General features: G+C 35.2%; 1 protein-coding gene across 1 annotated transcript in view; it reads left to right on the top strand.

Annotated features, from left to right (window-relative positions):
• The window catches only part of ABCD2 (ATP binding cassette subfamily D member 2), a 64205-nt gene that overhangs the window by 18102 nt on the left and 23752 nt on the right, over nucleotides 1-22351 (top strand). The window contains exon 6 of the mRNA XM_044228186.1: nucleotides 3142-3287. Within this exon, the coding sequence (XP_044084121.1) occupies nucleotides 3142-3287 (146 nt within the window). The remainder of the gene's footprint in view (nucleotides 1-3141; nucleotides 3288-22351) is intronic.

The raw sequence follows: 22351 nt of genomic DNA, 5'->3' as shown, positions 1-22351 counted from the left end.
ACCCACTGAGCCACCCAGTCCCACAAGAAATTGTGTTTTAACTGCAACTTGGTTAGACTTTATTTTTCCATTTATAGACCTATAGATTGACTTAATTATTTGGATCTGGTCATGAGTACCTATTAGGTGTAATGATGTACCATAATCTTAAGTAGATTTGAAATAAAACATTTGAAGAGCCATGCATGGAATGTTTAATTACTTATTAATAGTTTGTAATTTATAATTTATGAATTTTTATATAGAGTTTGCAGGTTAGGCTTTATAATATCAATTCTCATTGCTCCATTTATTAAACATAGTAAGTCTTAAATTCTGCCACCTACTAATTGCATTATTGTGGACTTATCACACTCTTCCTGTGAAAAAGCTCAGGGCTCAGTTTATTTTTTTATAAAAAAATAAATTTTAAAATACATAATCTAACAAAAATGTTATGAATTTTGAACTTCTACAAAGATACACGTTATTATAGTACACTTTATGATAACTGGTATTTTTCTGACACTTATTTAAAGTGTCAGGTCCCAAATGTAATGAAAATTCTGTTTCCTCTGTATGCATTGACAAATAAGCAGGTTTCTAGAGGAAAATGTTCTCATCCTTTTGTAGATATTGTGGAATTTAAAAACTGTTTGGAGAAGAAAACTCAATGAATGTGGGAATTATTTTTGCCTCAGACTTGCTATTTACTAAACATGGGAAAATTTATGCCAGTAAAATAATTTGAATGTGAAAAAGGCTTCTATTAGGACTCAAAATGTGTTAAATATCTGAGAATTCCTGAGAATGATATTTTATGAATGAAAATATTTTATGAATATGCCTTTTGCCATGGCACGTACCTTTAAAAAAATCATTTGGGAAGTATTGATGCTTCTACAAATTACATTGCCTTAACTAACTTCTCTCTAGTAAAAGAGCATAGCAAGTCACAAGATTAATTCTTTTGGGGCTTTTCCCAGGATTTTCTAACTTTATTCTATCAAAATAGCTTTTCGGTTTGGCTACAATTAGGGAGAAAAAATACCTATAGTAAAATGTTAGACTCAAGCTTACTCCCATCTTACATCCTTGGGGTAGCTGTGTCCAGTGTCTGAAATACTCTTCCAGCTCTGACTGGTTTTCTCTTGTCACCCAGGTTCAGGAGAAATATAACCTCCTCAAAGAGGATTTTCTGACCACTCAATCAAAAGGAGCACTGCTCACTACCGCCACTGCCACTAACCCCACAATGCCACCATCTTTCCCAAATGCATCTTTCTTCTTTTGCTATTATAATAGCATTTATCACTACCTATTTTTTTTTTAAGATTTTATTTATTCATTTGACAGAGAGAGATCACAAGTAGGCAGAGAGGCAGGCAGAGAGAGAGGAGGAAGCAGGCTCCCTGCTGAGCAGAGAGCCCGATGTGGGACTCGATCCCAGGACCCTGAGATCATGACCTGAGCCGAAGGCAGCGGCTTAACACACTGAGCCACCCAGGCGCCCCTCACTACCTAATTTTTTGTTCATGTCTTTTTTTCCATCTTTCCCATTGAAATGTAAACCATGAGAACTGAGAGTTTGCCTTGGGTAGCCCTATATCGCTTGTGCCTAGAAGAATGTCTGGCACATGGTAAATAATCAATGTTTACAGAGGAAATGTCTAATTATTTAGATGGAATATATATATCTCAACAATTTTTGCTACATATACTTATTATAAATTCTGTCATAGAATTCTCTTCTCTTAACCCTATCCCAACCCTATTCTTTCCCTTCCCTTCCTCCCTCTTTCTACCACCTTCTTTCAACAAAAAGTTTTCAGCTTATGTTATATACAGTTTGCCGACATGGAGTGGACTCCTTATACTGGCATAATCCAAATAATACAATGTTTTTCATCTTTGAATTTTCAGTATGATATATTCTATATCATTAATACTTAAATATTTGTATCGATATTATACAAAGCTTTATCTACAAGCATACTGTAGAGTTCTGTCCCTCATACTTTTTTTTTTTTTTTTAAGATTTTACTTATTTATTTAACAGAGAGAAACACAGCCAGAGAGGGAACACAAGCAGGGCGAGTGGGACAGGGAGGAGCAGCCTTCCCACTGAGCAGGGAGCCCGATGGGGACATGATCCCAGGACCCTGGGACCATGACATGAGCCAAAGGCAGATGCTTAACAACTGAGTCACCCAGGTGCCCCCTGTCCCTCATACTTTGATGCTGTATTCACTGTTTAATCACCATTACAAAATATCATTTGTTCTTAAAAATGTTATCATTGTTCTTAGAGCAAATTTTTAAATGCTGTTCCTTTTCCTTGTTCTTTCTAATACTCTTCAAATACCATACTAAGACAACTTCCTGAACCTATTGGGTGGAATGGGAACTCATGAAATTCAACTGTTTAAATTTAAATGACAAAAAAAAAGGAAAATTCTAAAGAGAACCATCCAGTTGATAATGGATAAATGACTTCTGACATATATATATACATATATATATATAGGTTTTAAATTCATTCCTAGACATAAGACTAAATTATAATCCTGTTGCTTTCCTCTGTCTTGGTTTGGTAAATGTATTTTCTCCATCTGTGAATAAAACAGAATTAGAATCATTTCATCTGACTGATTATGGGCCTTTGTGACTGTGTAACATTTCACACTGCTGAAGTATAAAATTAAGCTACCCAGCTGGATCTTAGAATAGCTTTGTAGCTAATAACTCCAACTGACAAATACAACAGAGTTGTATTTGAATTCAATATAAATTTAACCAAATATTAAAATAAATAAAGTAAAATTAAATGTATTTTAATTAAAAATTTTATACTTTCTTATTTCCCATGTGGCTGTGTTTCAACATATGTGTGTAGTATCAATTAAAATTTTAGAAAGGCAGTGCTCATTCTAAGAAGATTCATTTCCTTTGGAGTTGGATTATTTTATGATGCTTTTAGTTTTAGTTTCAGTTTTAGCTTCAGAGCAAAACTGGAAATTCTCCATCCTGATTTTTTTCTTATCCTTGCCCTCCCTGGGTTATCATGTGTTTGAAAGTTTTTTAAAAATGAATCACTCTTAAATGCTGCCAAATGAAATCATTTTTAAATATAGCAGTTTATCATTTTATTTCTTACTTCAGGTACAAGAAGGAATGCATCTTTTGATAACTGGTCCTAATGGTTGTGGGAAAAGTTCTCTCTTCAGAATTTTAAGTGGGCTCTGGCCTGTGTATGAAGGAGTCCTCTATAAGCCACCTCCCCAACATATGTTCTATATTCCACAAAGGTAGGTACATATTTTATATCATGAGAAAATTTCAATTTGCTTTTGAATTATCTTGATTCCTTAAGCTCCTCAGTTTTTAATCTTTAAACTTGTTTTCACTGAGAGAAACTATTAAGAAAATCAAATTCAGTTATTCAAAAAAGTTTCATTATTGCTTTGATTTTGAGAGTTTCCAGGATAAAACCACTTCTTTTTATTTTCACATCTATCTAGATATATGGAGCACTCAAAGACCATAGATGTTAGTCTCGAGGAAGAGCAAGCTAATTGAAGAAATGATTTGATTGCTTTAGATGTCAGATTATCTCTTCTCACAGACAAAGCTGTATTTGTATAGTATACCAGTCTTTTCATCAAACTGTATACATTCATATGTTCTAATATTGTTCGTTTATATCTGAAGAGCCTCCATAAAATAGTCTTTATTACAGCTATCTATATTATTAATTAATGATTTGAAACTACCTTAATTTAAAAAATTACAAATGAGCGCAAAGTAAGCATAGAGATATTTTAAAAGAATATTGTTTCTTTTGAAGTCTTTAGCCATCTTTCCTTATAATAATTTAGGAACATCTAAATACAAAGTTATATTTGAGAATTTGGAATATTTATTGTGGGTGAGAGAAAACGAAATTTGAGGAAGAGGCACACTCGTGCTCATCTTTTCCATCTGTCATCACCCTGGGCTAGGTGGACATCACAGAGCACTCCTGTATTAGATGGCTATTGTGTGGAACATAATAGAGCACTTAGGCTGGAAGTACAGAGACAGAACAAATATAAAACTTACATCAAGTAAGGTACTATCACATGTCTCTCTTGCCCCTTTTCTTTTGTCAAAAAGTGTTTGTACCATCCTGCTCCCTGGTCTAATTTTTAGACCACATGTTATAGTTAGGAACATGAGGGTTTGTGAGGTTCTTTGCTTTAAAGTAAGACTTATGTTAGTAGTAAGAAGCTACTTGAAGTATGGGAGAATGAATTGCACTGGCAATAAGAAAATGTTGGATGTGAGCAGTGTCATGAATTCTTATGTTTAACATAAAGTAGATAACATTTTATGACACCAGAATCATTGTCTCTTCCTCTGTATGCTTTTGGGAAACCTTTTGAATCTGACAATTAAATTATACAGATAATGCTTAAGTTTCAGCCATTAAGGTGTTAAGTAGACTGATTTTAAATTTTTAATTTAGGTTATAAGGTATAAAATCATGAGGAAAATATTCTGTCATAGAATTCTATTCTCTTTTTTTTTTAAGATTTTTTATCTGTTTATTTGTCAGAGAGAAATCACAAGTAGATGGAGAGGCAGGCAGAGAGAGAGAGAGAGGGAAGCAGGCTCCCTGCTGAGCAGAGAGCCCGATGTGGGACTCGATCCCAGGACCCCGAGATCATGACCCGGGCCAAAGGCAGCAGCTCAACCCACTGAGCCACCCAGGCGCCCCGAATTCTATTCTCTTAATCCAAATAAAATCATATATATAAATTTTACATTTTTAGCTATTTTAAATTTCCTATATAATATGAAAGATACAATTCTTGAACATAGCTGTGACCTGAGCAATACAAGATATTTCCAAGGAATAGAAAAGTACATAATCCTGTAAAATTATCCTTCAGAAATTAAGGAGAAATAAAGTCTTTCCTAGACAAACAAAAGCTGAGGGAATCCATTGCCACTAGACCTTCCTTATAAGACATGCTGAAAGGAGTTCTTGGAATTGAAATGAAGGTAACTTGTAACATGAAAATAGACAGATACACCAGTAAAGGTAAATATATATAGTCAATTCAGAATATTCTAATATGACAGTGTATCAACCACTTAAATATAAGTATAAAGGACAAAGTATAAAAATAACTATTTATAAGTAGTATAATTCCAATATAAAAAGAGATAAGTTGTGAAGTTAAAAACTTAAAAGAAGGAGAGTGAAAGGGTAGAGAGTTTGTATGCAATTGAAGTTGGGTTGTTAACACAAGGCAAAAACCCATAGTAGATTCATAGATAAAGAGAAAGTTATCAGAGAGAGAACTACTATGGAAATCACCAATTCACAAAGGAAAGGCTGCAAGAGAGGGAAAAAGGGGCCAGAGAACGCAAAAAAAAAAAAAAAAAGTCAGAAAACTGACTTAGTTTGGCATTAGTAAGTTCTTGACTATTAACACTTACTCTAAATGTAAATGGATTAAATTCTCCAGTCAAAAGGCATAGAGTGGCTGGCGAGATAAAAAAACAAGACCCACATCTATACTGCCTATAAAAGACTCACTTCAGCTTTAAGGACACACACAGACTGAAAGTGAAGGGATGGAAAAAGATAGTCCATGTAAATGGAAACCAAAAGAGAGCAGGGGTAGCTATGATTTTATCAGACAAAATAGACTTCAAGTGAAAAATGTTAACAAGAGACAAAGAAGGTCATTATATAATGATAATGGGGTCAATTTGTCAAGAAGATATAATAGCTATAATATATATGCCCCCAACAAGTGGAGCACCTAAATATACTAAGCAAATACTAACAAATCTGAAGAAAGTTATACAACTATACATTAATACCTGGGAGCTTTAGGACCCTACTTTCAACCACAAATAGATCATCCAGACAGAATATTAACAAGAAATATTGAACTTGAACCATACTTCAGACCAAACAGACCTAACAGACATATATAGGCATTCTATCCAACAGCAGCAAAATAGATATTCTCAAGCATGCATGGAGCATTCTCTAGGAATATCATATGACACAAAATAAGTCTTAGCAAATTTAGGAAGATTGAAATCATACCAAGTACTTCTTTTCCCATTACAATGGTATGAAACTAGATATCAATAATAAGAGGAAAGCTGGAAATTTTACAAATATGTGAAAATTAAGTAATACTCCTGAGCAACCAATGGGCCAAAGAATAAATCAAAAGAGAAATTTTAAAAATGTTGAAACATATGAGAATGGAAGCCCAAATGTATGGGATGTTACAATAGCAGTTCTTCTTCTTTTTTTTTTCTTTAATAAAGATATTATTTTATTTATTTGACAGAGAGAGAGAGAGCACAAGCAGAGGGAGCAGCAGACAGAAGGAAAGGGAGAAGCAGACTCCCTACTGAGCTGGAAGCCCAATGTGGGGCTCATGATCATGGGTCCAGAGATCAAGCCTGGGATCAGGTTGCCTGGTCAGTGGAAAGTCTGCTTCTCCCTCTGCCTCTTCCACACCTCTTATGCTCTCTCTTTCTCTCTCTCTCAAATAAATAAATTCTTTAGGGAAAAAAAAGACAATAGCTAACAAGTGTTGGGAAGGATGTGAAGAAAAGGGGACCTTGTGCACTATTGGAGGGAATGTAAGTTGGTTCAGCCACTATGGAAAACTATAAGGAAGCTCCTTAAAAAATTAAAGACCGAACTATCATCTGATCCAGCAATACCACTTCTGGTTATATATGTCTAAAGAAAATGAAAACAGGATCTTGAAGGGATTCCTGTATTCTCATACTCATTGCAGCATTATTTACAATAGGCAAAATGTGGAAACAACCTCAGTGTCCAGTGACAGTCAAATGGAAAGAGATGTGTGTGTGTGTGTGTGTGTGTGTATTTGTACAATGGAAACTTCTTCAGCTAAGAGAACATGTGAAAAGACTTTGAGAACATTATACTAAGTGAAAATAGTTATACTAAGTTATGCTAAGTGAAATAAATATATAATACATTATACTAAGTGAAATAATTCTGACAAAGAACGACAAGTACTGTATGATAGCACCTATATGTGAACTCTAAAAAAAACCAAACTTAGAGAATCAAATGATGGTTACCAAGAGCTGGCAAGTAGAGGAAATGGGGAGATGCTGGTCAGAAATACAAAATTCTAGTTAGAAGTTGAGTAAGTTCTGATAATCTAATGCACAGTATTGTGGTTACAGTTAGTATATGTGCTGCCGAAGCGAGCACAAGCAGTAAAATATACTTGGAGGTTGTTGAGAGAGAAGTCTAAAATGTTCTCGCCACAATAAAGTCACGGTAATTATGTGAGGTGATAGAGTCATCAGGTAATACTTCAGTGATAATAATTTTGCTATATAATATATGAAATCAACTTGTATACCTTAAACTTACTTGTATACCCTGTATAAACAACTTGCATACCTTAAACTTACACAATGTTATATGTTAATTTTATCTCAATAAAGCTGAAAAAAAAAAACAAAAAGAAAAAATACCACTGAGCTATGGACATAGAAATGGCAGAACAAATTTTATGTGTATTTTACCAAATTTTTTAAAAGTAGGGGAAAAAAACAAAGTACATAAATTCCAATATTTGCCCTCAGAGAGACCTGTGTTATTTTGCAACAAACATAAATCACTGGGAACTTTTTCTTCATTATGAAATTTACTGTTGCCTAAGCAAAAGGTCAACTGCAACTTAGGGAGAAATGAGAATGAAAACTATTTTTTAATGTTAAAGTATTTTAAAATAATTACTGTTAAAAGTAATTTTATCTTATGTAGCTTCTAGAAACATGAAGATTTGTATTTATGTTTAAAATTTAATAAAACTTATCTTTCAAAAAAGCATAAAATATATTTAAATGTATATATAAACCAAGAGAGTCTAAATGTATATTTCTTATATTCTAAATGCTGTTTTCTTCAAGAAAGCTTGAAAATAATCTTATAAGTGTTTATGATTTCAAAGAAAGCTGCTACAACCTCCTTCAAAATATTTGTCAGTAGGCATTCTTAAACACTTTTTTGAATATTCTCATTAATGACTATTATTATCTAATGGTTTATTGCATTAATTTATAGTAATATAGAATGGTTAAGTACTAGTTTGGTAGGAAAAAAACCTGTAAAGTGAATACAGAATTGAGTCTTATGTACCTACAGAATAAGTATATAATATAATAAGTATAAATTCATAAGTTATAAACAGACTTTATAATAATCTCCCTGTTTTCACTTTTTATAACTGAAAGACTTCTTGATAGAAGATGGATCTCCATGTAGTGATCAAATGTATATTAGTTGTTATCTCATGGGGAAAAAAGGAGTAGATTTTGTTTAAGTGGGTTTCCAGTAATGTCATTTGTATACAAAAGAAAAAAGAACCACTGAGGAAAAAAAAGTTGAAATTAAGCAAATTAGGACACTTATATTTTAAACCATGTCTTCAGAGAATGTAGCTATGGCTCATTTTGCAAGCTGGAAAACCTTAATTCCTAAGAAATTGTGAAATGTCCTCAGTATTATCCCACTTAATGTCTTCTAATGCTTTAACAATGTTAATAATGAGAACCAGATAAGCAAAAATCTGGGCCTTAGTTCAAGGATTCAAATAAAAAGTTGTGCTAGATAAACTAGTTTCAAAACAGTTTTCCTGTTTCATTAATTGGGTATGATAACTATTAGAACATTTGATAAGTTTTAGCAGAAAAAAATTTCATCTCTAATGTAGATTTAACTGCTCTAAATCTATGGAATAATATATGGTAAAATGCTTAGTGTTGCTTAAGTGTGACTTTAAAAAAAATATTTGGGCAATTTGTTCAAGACCGAATTTCCTCAGCAATGTGACTATACCGTACACTTCAAACTGATGACTAAAACTTGTTGTTTCCTACTATTAGCTATCTTAACCCTCAGGAAAAGTGTTCCAGTTGGATACAGATCCCGAATATCTTTTGTCAATTCTTGATGTAGTTTTTCCTGTTTTCTCAACCACCTAAGAGTAGATTGTGATTTCCTGCTTTTGGATTCACTAATCCACTAATTTAGGATCCATTAGTCATGTAGTAACTCAGTAGAATGTCTCTATCTTCAACCATTTAAGCCTCAAAAGCTCGGTCCTTTATTTGTTTAGTTCACCTGCTAACAAAACATTATTTTATGCTAACATTCACCACAATAGGCAATTGAAATATCCTAATGGGGGTTGAGGACAAAGAGTGAGGAGAGTAAAGGAGAAAGTGGGGAGGAACAAAGAGGGAAGGACTGGAGGGAAGGGAGGAAGAAAAGAAAGAGAAGAAATAGTTGTTTATTGACAAAAGGTAGTGAAATCTTGTGTTCCTTTATATTACTGTGTTGTTGGTTGTTTTTTTTAATATATATATATCATTCAGAGGATCATTTGTATACATATCTCTCCTCAGCAACAATCTCCAGTTGGGCACCAACCCACTGTGTAATTCTGTTCCCAGAGCTCTTGCTCTCACTACCCTTTCTTGGTAGAAATATCTTGGGAATGAAAATTTAATCATGATCTTCTTACTACTCAGTCCCTATGCCTTAATACTTACCTTTAACAGATCTGAAATAGATTCAGACTTCCCATAATTTTGTATGAAAAGGTAACTTGTGCAAATTTCTGACCATCCTTGACTTTGGAATTTAAGAAGTAAAAGGTTAGGAAAGTGAGAGGATTGTATTATAAGGCTTGAATTAGATTTAACTAAACATTAATAAAAATAAAAACAAGAGAAAAGGGATGAGATGGCTAGGATATCGTACTTCATATCTTGGGAACATTAATGTACTTTATTCTTTGTTAAAACTCTACTCTTTTTTTAAAATTTTAAGTATTTATTAAAGTCCTGCTATGGGGCACCTGGGTGGCTCAGTGAGTTAAGCCTCTGCCTATGGCTCAGGTCATGATCTCAGGGTCCTGGGATTGAGCCCCGCATTGGGCTCTCTGCTCAGCAGGGAACCTGCTTCCCTCTCTCTCTCTGCCTGCCTCTCTGCCTACTTGTGATCTCTCTCTGTGTCAAATAAATTTAAAAAAAATACTTAAAAAAAAAAAAGTCCTGCTATTAGATGCTATGGAGGATAGACAATGAAGAAAACACAGTAACTTTCAATGTGGAGCTTATGTTAAATTTGATTAGGAAAAAAAATAAGCAATCAACTTCAATACAAGTTAGACTAAGTGGCTCAAGAAAGGCAGGAATTGCTGTAGATATTCAAAATGAGAAAAATCACAATATAACACTGTGTCTTTTGATTTAGGTTTTGAAAGTTAGTTAGGATTTTAATAGCTGTCATGATTTGGATGTTTCTCCAGTGACTAAATAGATCAGAAATGCCTCAGATTCAAGTAGGCACGCAATTTTTGTTCTTGCTTTTGGATGCTTCTAAGCAAGTTTTTCCTATTCACCTTCTCTCTAATACACCAATTTCAGAAAAGCAAATATTTATTAATTCAACTCCATGAATATTGTGTCATTGGTACATACTGGAAATAATAGTGCCCATTAGCTAGGTCCTTAAACATTGCTAAAGCTTTTCATGTTGAAGTTCTCTGAATTACTTTTTAAAGTTTTTAAAACTTTTAAAAGTTTTGTAACTTTAAAAAAAAAGAAAAAACTTTTTAAAGTTCTCTTTTGCTTTGTGGATCTGCTATTTGTCCAGTTTCCACCCAAAGAACTTATCTCCTCTCTATAAGTAAATGACACATTTTTCTTATATTCAAATATATATTATTATATTTATATCATATATAGATAGCTTAATATGTTAAATTTTAGTCTATTAATGCTCCTCAAGAAACATACCAAAAGATGACAATAACTTCTCTTACACTCATTGATTCTCATTCTTTTTTGCCAGAAGATATTCTGAAATCATAAATAACATTTCATTTGCTTGCCACTTCATTCACAGTATACACAGTATAGTATGTTCAAGTACCATGCAGTTTAATCTTCTAGGCTAAATGTGTAATAAAGTAGTTATGAGCTACATTTTTAAATTAAATGAAACATGAAAATCCTAAATTTGATTGTATGCAGGAATGATAGCACAACTAATTAGACTATAAAGAAAATTAAATATCGATAAGGCTACTTCTATCTTTTAATGTAGCAACAGTATATATTGATCATGCTCTGAATAAACCATGTTAAATAGAATGTTTTAAATAATTAAACTGGAGTTCAAAGAGACCAGAGACTTTAATACTTTGAGTTACATAGCATTTCAGAGCCAGGGCTAGAATTCATCAAATCTCTGGTTCTAAACCCTCTACATTCACTGCTTCTTATTTTCAGATTAATAAAATAATCATATTAAAAACATCTACCTGTGATTGAAAAGAAAAAAACAAACCACTGTTTGACCTTAAATGTTTTCTCAGACAATCATAATAATTAAAGCCTCTCCAGCATTGTCCCAAATTTATGGGGGATAACAAACTATGGTTCTTGTATAGTTTGCATTCATTTTCCAAAAATTTCTGTATTTGTCAATTGCTTTTCTTAGTCAGAAGAGCTTATGACATGAAACCTCAGCTTTAGCGGTGCCAGCATTTAATCCATGCTCCCTTTGTTGGCATTTCTATTCATGCATGTAATGATACAGCCTATGCATTTTTTTAATTGAAGTATAGTTGATCAGCCTATGTATTTTTAACATAAAGTGAATTAATATTGATTTTTATGTTGGGAATCATATGACCTCTTAAAATAATTGATGGATCCTGGAGCATCTTTAGCAAGAGCTAAACATCTCTGGTCTTATTACTTTGTTTTTGTTTTGTTTTGTTATTTTACAAGGTGACAAGCGATTGCTGTGCATTACTCAACTATTCTACACATATGTTTCTAATTTTTCCATATGAAAACTCATAAAGTTGGTGTTAGTGTCCCTATCTTTAGATGAGAAAACTTAGGTTGAAGTCATCCAGCTGAGTGGAGCTAACAAATTTGGCAAATCTGACTCTGAAGTTATTTTGTCTTGGTGGTTGTTGGCAGCAGGGCACATTTCTCCGAAAAATTACTACTCCCTTGCAAATATCACCAGCTAAGGTTGTTTGCTTGGTGTGCTAAATCTGTACTAATATCAAGCTATTGTTTGGAAGCAGAGGTCATTTATAATGCTGGGGGGTGAGGAAAATCCGAGACAATTTTAACGTAACAGGAACTGGTGGGCCTGGGTGACTCAGTCACTTAAGCGTCTGCCTTTGGCTCAGGTCATTACCCCAAGGTCCTGAGATTGAGCTCTAAACTGGGGCTTCTACTTCTTCCTCTCTCTCTGCCTCTCTTCCCCTGATTGTACTCTCTCTCTCTTCCTGTCTCTCTCAAATAAATAAAACCTTTAAAAAGAAATAAAATTTAGCATAGGTACTGGCTATCATTCATTTTTGCTAACGTGAAGAGAGATATTCTTGTGTAACATTGAAATTCCTTTAAACTAAGTTCAAATCACTTTCAAATTAGAATATGTTCACTAGTCCTTCTAATCTTCCAAAACCCACCTATCTATAAAATTTTATATAATCTGTAAAAGTATTTCTTAATTTAATATCAGGCTTCTGGTGTACCTGGGTGGCTCAGTCAGTTAAGTGTCTGCCTTTAGCTCAGATCATGATCCCAGGGTCCTGGAGTTGAGCCCCATGTTGGACTCCCTGCTCAGAGGGGAGTCTGGTTCTCCCTCTGCCTCTCCCCTTCAGCCTGTCCTCTCTCTTTTGCTTACTCTCTCTCAAATAAATAAGTAAAATCTTTAAGGAAAATTAAAAAATAAAATCAGACTTCCTGCAGAGATATAAATTTTAGTTTTCATAATGCATTATGACATTAAAAATCATCAGTTAACCTCTATGTTGTCAAAAGAAGAGACTGTCTCGCAACAGAATAAAGACTTTTGGTTCAAGAAGTACATTAGAATGAAATAAACACATAACACCAATAACACCAACATTGACACAACTGCATTGCAGAATGTACTTGTATCAAATGAGTTTTGTAGATACTTAAAAGTTTGAACATCCTTTTGAATTGTTTCTATATAAATACTTTCCAAATCCAGGATTTCCTATTTGGAGGGATAGAACTGTTATTGAAGAGTGTTGTTTAACCCACACATATAAAACCAAATAATAACTATTAAAGAACCAGGAGCGCATGAGATCAGGACCGAGGTTAGAACACCCTAGTTTGCCTCCTTGAGAGGCAACTTGAAAGGGTATTCTCATAATCAACAAAGTATTGTTAGTGAGATCCTTGCTTTGCTCTTCCTTTCTTTCTTTTCTCTTTTCTTTTTTTTTTTTTTTTTTTTTTCCTTAGTCTCAGATCTCAGATTAGAAAATGATGATGTGGCCTGGAAAACAACCTAAGTAAGAATATGGAGGAATGCTAGTTTAAATATCTTGATTACTGTTTTACTCTTGGTCTGTAGTTTTTGGGTTTTTGATTCTTAATGGAACTCTAGGTACACATATGTAGAGTACACCAATATGGAGAGCCTCAGAAGGACAAAGAGTGTGTTTATTTAAGTAAGATGCAGACTTCCCTGGGGCCATTGCCTGAGTGGAATGTTGGTCTGAAAGGGCCGCTGGAATAAAGAATGTGATATGGCTTAATTCAGGCCTACTCATGGAGCCCCATACACAGTCAGTTACACATACACTAGTCTTGCTGCCCCCACATTAGACAAATCTTAGGGAGTGTGATTTGTTACTAGAACAAACTTTGCCTATGTTGACTCACTGTTGCACAAATTTTCATAGAATATAAGCTAGAAAGGGCATCTGCATATCTGTACCACACTGGTAGTATGCTACTACATCTATAGAATCTCTAGAATGTCATATTACAACAATGCAATGAACAGACAATGAATGATTGAACAAGTGAATGAATGAACATCTCCACAGATTTGGTTTCTACTGCCAAATCAGTCTGGCCCCATATACTAATTAGGAAGCAAACTTTTGTTTCTTGCCCTAGATATGTTACCTAATCCTCTTTATGATGGGGATAAATATTTGTCATTTAACATGTCCTTTGTTTGTTTGTTTAAGATTTTTATTTATTTATTTGACAGGCAGAGAGGCAGGCAGAGAGAGAGAGAGGTGGAAGCAGGCTCCCTGCTGAGCAGAGAGCCTGATGTGGGGCTCAATCCCAGGACCCTGGGGTCATGACCTGAGCCCAAGACAGAGGCTTTAACCCACTGAGCCACCCAGGCGCCTCTAACATGTCCTTTGTAAAAGAAATTATTTTAGCCATGAGGAAGGCTAAGTAATATGCTGTAACTAAATTACTTCTATTCCTTTGCTTTCTGATTACTAGACTCAAAGCAAGTGAGCTGCATAAGTATCTTCAAGGAATTGGCTGACAGAATTGTAAATCATATGGAATTAGAATTTTCATAGATCAAAAAGTCAAGTAACAGAAATTCCATATAGTAATCTAATGATAAATACTTTTAACAAAAGTTGAGTTTTAAGAGGTTTGCATTTTTATCAGGTTAACAATACTTTGACTTTTCCACTAACATTATTCTTATTACTTGAAAATAAATATAGTCCCTGCTCTTCAGAGGCTCTGCACATCTCCGTTTTGGCACCTAGAAATAAGACCCTAAAAATAAAATTGCAGGGTGCCTGGGTGGCTCAGTGGGTTTAGCCACTGCCTTCGGCTCGGGTCATGGTCTCAGGGTCCTGGGATCAAGTCCCGCATCGGGCTCTCTGCTCGGCAGGGACCCTGCTTCCTCCTCTCTCTCTGCCTACTTGTGATCTCTCTCTGTCAAATAAATTTAAAAAAAAAATCTTAAAAAAAGGATTGCAGTAATAGTAATATCTCTTTTTAGTTGAGTACTTCTTTTTTGCCACATATTTTTTTAAGAATATTAGGAATGACTAATGCATTGAAAACTCAGATTTAATTCTTGTTATTCATGAAAGGATCTGATGACATGATTGGTACCATTGTGTACATTTATTTGAATTATTAATAGCTAGATTTTGTGGCTTTCTGATTGTCAATTTCTTATCACTATGGTAACACAGCAGTACTTAGCTGTACCTTAAACTTAACACATCTCATGCTTAAATATAGTTAGTATTGCTGTGAAATTTTTGTCAGCATTGTTGACAATTAAATTCCAGATGACAATGAAGCATTTAGCATTTTGAATGATCATTCTAAAGACAACAAGTACAAAAGATAGCCAACATTTCTCAATACTTTGTCTTTTTTTTCTACTTTTATCTCTATTAAAGAGAAAAATACAGAACAATATAAAAATATATGAATATAAACTCTAATAGTTGCTAACACATTTTACTAAAACAATCATAAATTGTCAGATCTTTTTCTATTTTTTTATTTTTTTAAAAATATTTTATTTATTTATTTGACAGACAGAGATCACAAGTAGGCAGAGAGGCGGTGGGGGGCGGGGGGAGCAGGCTTCATGCTGAGCAGAGAGCCCAATGCGGGGGCTCAATCCCAGAACCCTGGGATCATGACCTGAGCCAAAGGCAGTCGCTTTAACCCACTGAGCCACCCAGGCACCCCAAATTGTCAGATTTTTAAATGTTAACACAGAAAAGTAGGGAGTAGAATACAAATTATAGAAGTACCCTGCGACATTCATATATAAAATAAAAAGCCATAATCATTGGGAATGGATATAATCTGAAATAACTTTCATTTTACTTATAATTAACAGGGTTTTTTAAAAAAATATTTTATTTATTTATTTGATAGAGAGAGACAGAGAGATCACAAGTAGGCTGAGAGAGAGGAGAAAGCAGGCTCAAAGCTGAGCAGAGAGCCCTGTGCAGGGCTTGATCCCAGGTCCCAGAGATGATGACCTGAGCCAAAGGCAGAGATTTAACCCACTGAGCTACCCAGGCGCCCCTATAATTAACAGTTTTAAATGTAGGTACATTTGAAGTAATCCCAGATTACAAAGAAAAACAATTATGGTAATTGTTCAAATAAAAATAATTATTTAAATTGTAATGGATACCTAGGAGTTTATTCGGGTATCTTTTCCACAACAAATTGAGGTGATTCTGGGTTTTGCTTAGAGAAGTAAATTAAAATTAATTAGTGTTTATTTTCTGATAGCTTCTAATTATAAGCAATCTGTTTCTTTTGTTGCTTATAGTAGGTATGTTGCGTTATTCCCTCTCTGATGGGCCAGAGCAAGTAAGCTAATGATATTCTGACATGGTAACTGATCTACCTAAAATATTTAGAAGATAATCTGAATAGTTCTATATATTTAGAAAGGAACGCTTAGTAAAGGGTTCTTTAAGTGCTTATCCATTATGTATAACTTTAGTAAGACTAGAGGAACTTGAACTAGCTTAAAATGTAAAATTCTAGGCCTTTGAGCTGAAAAGGATCACAGGCAAACTAATTATATAAATATTGGATATAGGGTCCTCTGTTTCCTGTGCTTTCAAATAGATTCAGCATCATCCCAATTTTTTTGACATAGCTTTTCAAAAGAATTTGTGGTAACCACAATTTTATAATATTTTGAAATGATCGAATTAATAAAATCTATCAAAGTGTTCTTAGTTGGGGGTGCCTGGGTGACTCAGTTGGTTAAGTGACTGATTCTTGTATTCAGGTCAGGTCATAATCTCAGGGTTGTGAGGAGCCCCACACTGGGCTTGGTGCTGAGTGTGGAGCCTGCTTAAAATTCTCTCTTTATCCCTCTCCCACTGCCCCTCCCCCTCTTAAATAAAGTACCCTTGTTGCTATATACCACATTAAACACATATAGAATGTGTTATTTTTATCATTTTACATGATGGTAAAACAATTGAGAGAAAATGGGACTCTAATAAAGCAGCATTTGTTGAGTCCTTATAAATTTATAATTTTATAAATATTTCTTGTATAATTTCATTTGCAGTCCCTTCACATAAATTTTCAAAGTAGCAATTTTCATATTCTATTCTATCATTTTGAGTAACGATAGCTCAATAATAAGTTATGTGGATACATTTGCAGTTCTTCATTTTTGCATCATAAAATGTTTAGGGTTTGGCATTTTATTTAAATTTCATGCTGATTGAATTTTAAAAACTTGATAGCTGGGGCGCCTGGGTGGCTCAGTGGGTTAAGCCGCTGCCTTCGGCTCAGGTCATGATCTCAGGGTCCTGGGATCGAGCCCCGCGTCGGGCTCTCTGCTCAGCAGGGAGCCTGCTTCCCTCTCTCTCTCTCTGCCTGCCTCTCTGCCTACTTGTCATTTCTCTCTGTCAAATAAATAAATAAAAATCTAAAAAAAAAAAAAAAAAAACTTGATAGCTAAGCGCCATGTTTTTTTGTTTTGTTTAGACTCTCATTTCAAGAGTGCATATTCAAAATGTCATGAGACCTATAAACTCAGTAAAAACTTTAGCATTGCAAAAATGTAACTATTTTACTTTGCCTTAAGAGCCCTTATGGAGCTTGAGCCACCAGGTAGCTCAGTCACTAGGTGTCTGCCTTCAGCTCAGGTCCTGATCCCAGGGCTCTGGGATGGAGCCCCACATCAGGCTCCTTGCTCAGCAGGGAGCCTGCTTCTCCCTCTCTCTCCGCCTCTGCTCTCCCTGCTTGTGCTCTCTCTCTGTCAAATAAATAGATAAAATCTTAAAAAAAAAAAAAAAAAGAATATCTTTTTTAAAAAGAGCCCCTAAGAAATAAGTTTCCTTATCTATTCATCAGAGAATTGACAGATTTCAAAAATCATAAAGAAATCATAAATAACATAAATTAGCCTTTTATTTTTTTATTTTATTTTTTAAAGATTTTATTTATTTATTTGACAGAGATCACAAGTAGGCAGAGGCAGGCAGAGAGAGGGGAAGGGAAAGCAGGCTCCCTGCTGAACGGAGAGCCCAATACGGGGCTTGATCCCAGGATGTTGGGTTCGAAGGCAGAGGCTTTAACCCACTGAGCCACCCAGGCACCTCCTAAATTAGCCTTTTAAAGAAGTTTGGAGAGTGCCTGGGTGGCTCAGTGGGTTAAGCCGCTGCCTTCGGCTCAGGTCATGATCTCAGGGTCCTCAGATCAAGTCCCGCATCGGGCTCTCTGCTCAGCAGGGAGCCTGCTTCTCTCTCTCTCTCTCTCGCTCTCGCTCTCTCTGCCTGCCTCTCTGTCTACTTGTGATCTCTGTCTGTCAAATAAACAAATAAAATCTTTAAAAAAAAAAAAAAAGAAGTTTTGAAATTTTGCTCTTCCAAGTTCTTACAAAGAAAGCCTATGGCAGTCTTATGTGCACTGATCTTTCAGACCCTATAAATTACTCCAGTGAACTAAATGGTGCTAGAGTTACTGAAAAAAGTACTTCTAGGTAAACCTAAGATGCTTTCTTGAGTGTTTAACAGAATATAATCACTAAAATTTACATAATTAGGTACTTATTATTTATTAATCTTGTGAAATAATAAAAATTTACTATGTGGTATAAAACCACACATCTCTTAGCTGGTTAAATAGAAATTCTTTTGCATCTGTTCTTTTTTAAGATGTTGCCTTTTCTGGGCACCTGGATGGCTCAGTGGGTTAAGCTTTTGCCTTCAGCTCTGGTCATGATCTCAGGCTCCTGGGATCGAACCCCACATGCTAAGCAGAGAGCCTGCTTCCTCCTCTCTCTCTGCCTGCCTCTCTGCCTACTTGTGATCTCTCTCTCTTTCTGTCAAATAAGTGAATAAAATCCTAAAAAAAAAAAAAAAAAAAGATGTTGCCTTTTCACATAAGTAACAATCTTAAGCCTAAGTAGAAATGAACTTTTGTTTCTTTAAAAATTTTTTGGGTGCCTACTGTGTACCTATACTTACTAAGTGCTCTGACTACAGTGGTTCATTTATGCTTTATAAAAACCCACTGCTTTGTTTAGTTTTCATAACAAATGGAATAAAGTAAGTTACTTTCCAAATGAGGTAGCTCTAGTTCAAAATTTGGGTCACATGGCTAGTAAATAGTGAAATTGGAATTCCAGCCCAGAACCATCTCTCCAAAGTGTATTATCACAACCACAACTCTTTACTGTCTTCCTTGCAATATATATATAAAATATGATTTCATCAAATATTGCTAGTTAATCAAGTCTTATGGTAGAATCCTATAGAAACATTTCTGAAATGAATGTTCAGATGTAGTCTCCATTTTATATTATCTCCATTTTTTTTTAAAGATTTTATTTATTTATTTGAGAGAGAGAGACCGTGAGAGAGAGCATGAGATGGGAGAAGGTCAGAGAGCGAGGCAGACTCCCCATGGAGCTGGGAGCCTGATGCGGGACTCGATCCTGGGACTCCAGGATCACGCCCTGAGCCGAAGGCAGTCGTCCAACCAACTGAGCCACCCAGGCGTCCCATATTATCTCCATTTTATATTGTATCATGGCTGTTTGGAAGATCGAATTATATCTGGAATTTATACTAAGGTTTAGGATATATCTGTGCTTCTAATTTACATTAAATTGGAGCTGGTATCACTTTGGAAGTTAGCAGAAGTACTGCCCACTATGGTTTCCTTGTATTTCTTCTTTAAGTTTAGTCTCAGAGTACCAGTTGAAAAACTCCTCATTGGCTTTGATAACCAACTTCTATTTTATGCTACTATTATTATTACCAGATAAAAATCTAAGATATTGTCACATTATATGAATATTTAATATAATATAAACAAAATAACTGTGTGTCCTAATTCTATTTTCTTTAATATGGTTAGCCTAAAGGGGGACAGGTAAAGAAAAAGGCAGGAGAGGAAGAGATAGGGATATGGCAGAATAAATGTGACCAGAAATGATATAGTCATTTCAGAAACCAGTTGGGCAGTTCCTCAAAAAGTAAACAGAGTTATATGGTCCAGCAATTCCCCTGTTAGGTGTATGCCCACTGTTTATAACAGCCAAATAGAGAAAACCACTGGAATATCCAGCAACAGATGAATGGATTAACAAAATGCGGCATATTCATACAGTAGAATATTATTCAGCCATAAAAAGCAATGAAATACAGTTACATGCTACAACGTTAATGATCGTGAAAGCATTATGCTCACAGAAAGAAGGCTGTCACAAAAGACCACGTATTATATGATTTTGTGTATACAAAATGTCCAGAATAGGCAAATCTGTGGAGACAGAATGTAGATTAGTGGTTGCCAGGGATTGGGAGAATGGAAGAATGGACTGTCGGCTATTAGATATAGAGTTTCTTTTCAGTGTGAAGAAAATGTTCTGGAATCAGATCATGGTGATGGTTACATGAGCCTGTGAATATACTAAACATTACTGAATTGTGCACTTTAAAAGGGTGAATTTTATGATATGGGAATTATATCTCAATTTTTAAAATAGATTCATTTGGGCGCCTGGGTGGCTCAGTTGGTTAAGCAACTGCCTTCAGCTCAGGTCATGATCCTGGAGTCCCGGGATCGAGTCCCACATCAGGCTCCCAGCTCTGTGGAGTCTGCTTCTCCCTCTGAACTTCTCCTTCTCATGTTCACTCTCTCTCTCTCAAATAAATTAAGTCTTTAAAAAAATAAAAATAAAATAAAATAGATTCATTTATTTGAGAGAGAGAGAGAGAGCACGCCTGAGCAGAGGAGGGACAGAGGAAGAGAGAGAATCTCAAGCAGCTCCCTGCTGAGCATGGAGCCTGACTTGGAGCTTGATCCTATGACCCTGAGAACATGATCCCAGCTGAAATGAAGAGTTGGATATTTAGCCTCTGAGCCACCCAGGCACTCCTATATCTTAACTTTTAAAATATGACCAGGGATTCCCATGTTTGTAAAGATCCCATTGAAAATCTTTATATGAGTATATATGTGCATCATTAAAATATAAATATTTTTATTTTCAAATGTTAGTTAAGCCTGTAGTAAAATAATCTTATGTTATCTGTCCTTCAACTGAATCGTTTTCATATTATGGAAAAATAGGTAGACAATTGATCCACAAAACCTTCAACTTACTCTCTCTTTCTCCCACCCCCCCTTCTAAAGTAAATTTCAGCAATCATAAATCTTCATCCCTAACTACACTAGGATGTATTTCCAAAGAGCAAAGATATTTTCTAGCATAACCATAATATAATAGTTAAATTCATGAAAATTAACACTGCTTTAATATTTTTACCTAAACATAATTTTGGTGGTTCACAAACTGGCCCCTGTACATGGAGAGTGAAAGAAGATGGAAGAGACTACTCCAGATTGATAGGTGGCAGGTTTGAGAAGCAGAGGCATTAACATAAGGCTTGTCATGGTTGGCTACAAGGTAAATGGATCTCTGCACTTGCCCACCAGAATCTTAAATTTGTAGAGAGGCCTTAACTGGGTTCAGTTACATCTAGCATCCAGATGGTCCCAACAACACAATGTTCTCTCAAGGCTGCTTCCTTGGAAACAGTTTCCAGCAATGGGAATGGTGGTCAGAGTATACACTCCAAGCACATGTGAGGGGGTGAGGAGCTTCCAGTTGTCCCAGTCTAGCTCATGGTCAAATGGCAGTCATGTCCTATCAGTGACCCCCAACAATTCTCCATATTTTTTTATAAATGTATTTTTTAAGATTTATTTATTTTAGAAAGAGGGAGAAAGAGTGCATGCGGAGAGGTGGGAGAGGGGGAGGAGGGACAGTATCCTGAAGCAGACTACCCACTGAGCACAGAGCCCCACTTGGGACTTGATCCCACGACCCATGAGATCATGACCTGAGTCACAACCAAGTATCGGACACTCAACCCACTAGCCACCCAAGTGCCCCATCAACTTTCTATATCTAAATATTGCCAATTATCATAATACTATCCTTTATAATAACTTCTTTCTCTCAATTCATTTGCATTTTAGTTGTCACGTTGCTCTCGTTTCTTTTAATATTACCTCCTCAGCTTCTCTTATTTTTATTTTCTCTCCTCTTATTTTATTTTTATTTTTTACGACATTGATATACATAGAGCGCAGAACTGTTGTTATTTTAAGAAAGTTCTTTAAGTTAGATTTGTCTGGTAGTTTCCTGATGCTATGACTCAGGTTACGCCTTTTTTATTTTTTTTTTTTTGGTGCAAGAATTCTACGTGTTTCCGAAATCCGCTGGGTAACAAAAAAACTTGGTAGTTTAAAACAACAGGAATGTATTCTCTCAGAGTTCTGGAAGTGAGGAGTTCAAAATCAAGGTATTGGCAGGCTTTTACTTTTTAAAAAAAGCTCTAGGCTAGAGTCTTTACTTGCCTCTTCCAGCTACTCTTGCTGCCAGGCATTCCTTGCCCTGGGTCAGTGTAACTCCAATCTCTGTCTCCGCCATCACATGACTTTC

This window comes from Neovison vison, chromosome 12 (assembly GCF_020171115.1).
Source record: "Neovison vison isolate M4711 chromosome 12, ASM_NN_V1, whole genome shotgun sequence".
NCBI lineage: Eukaryota > Metazoa > Chordata > Mammalia > Carnivora > Mustelidae > Neogale > Neogale vison.
Note: the sequence above shows the minus strand (reverse complement) of the source record. Positions and strands in the feature narration are given on the sequence as shown.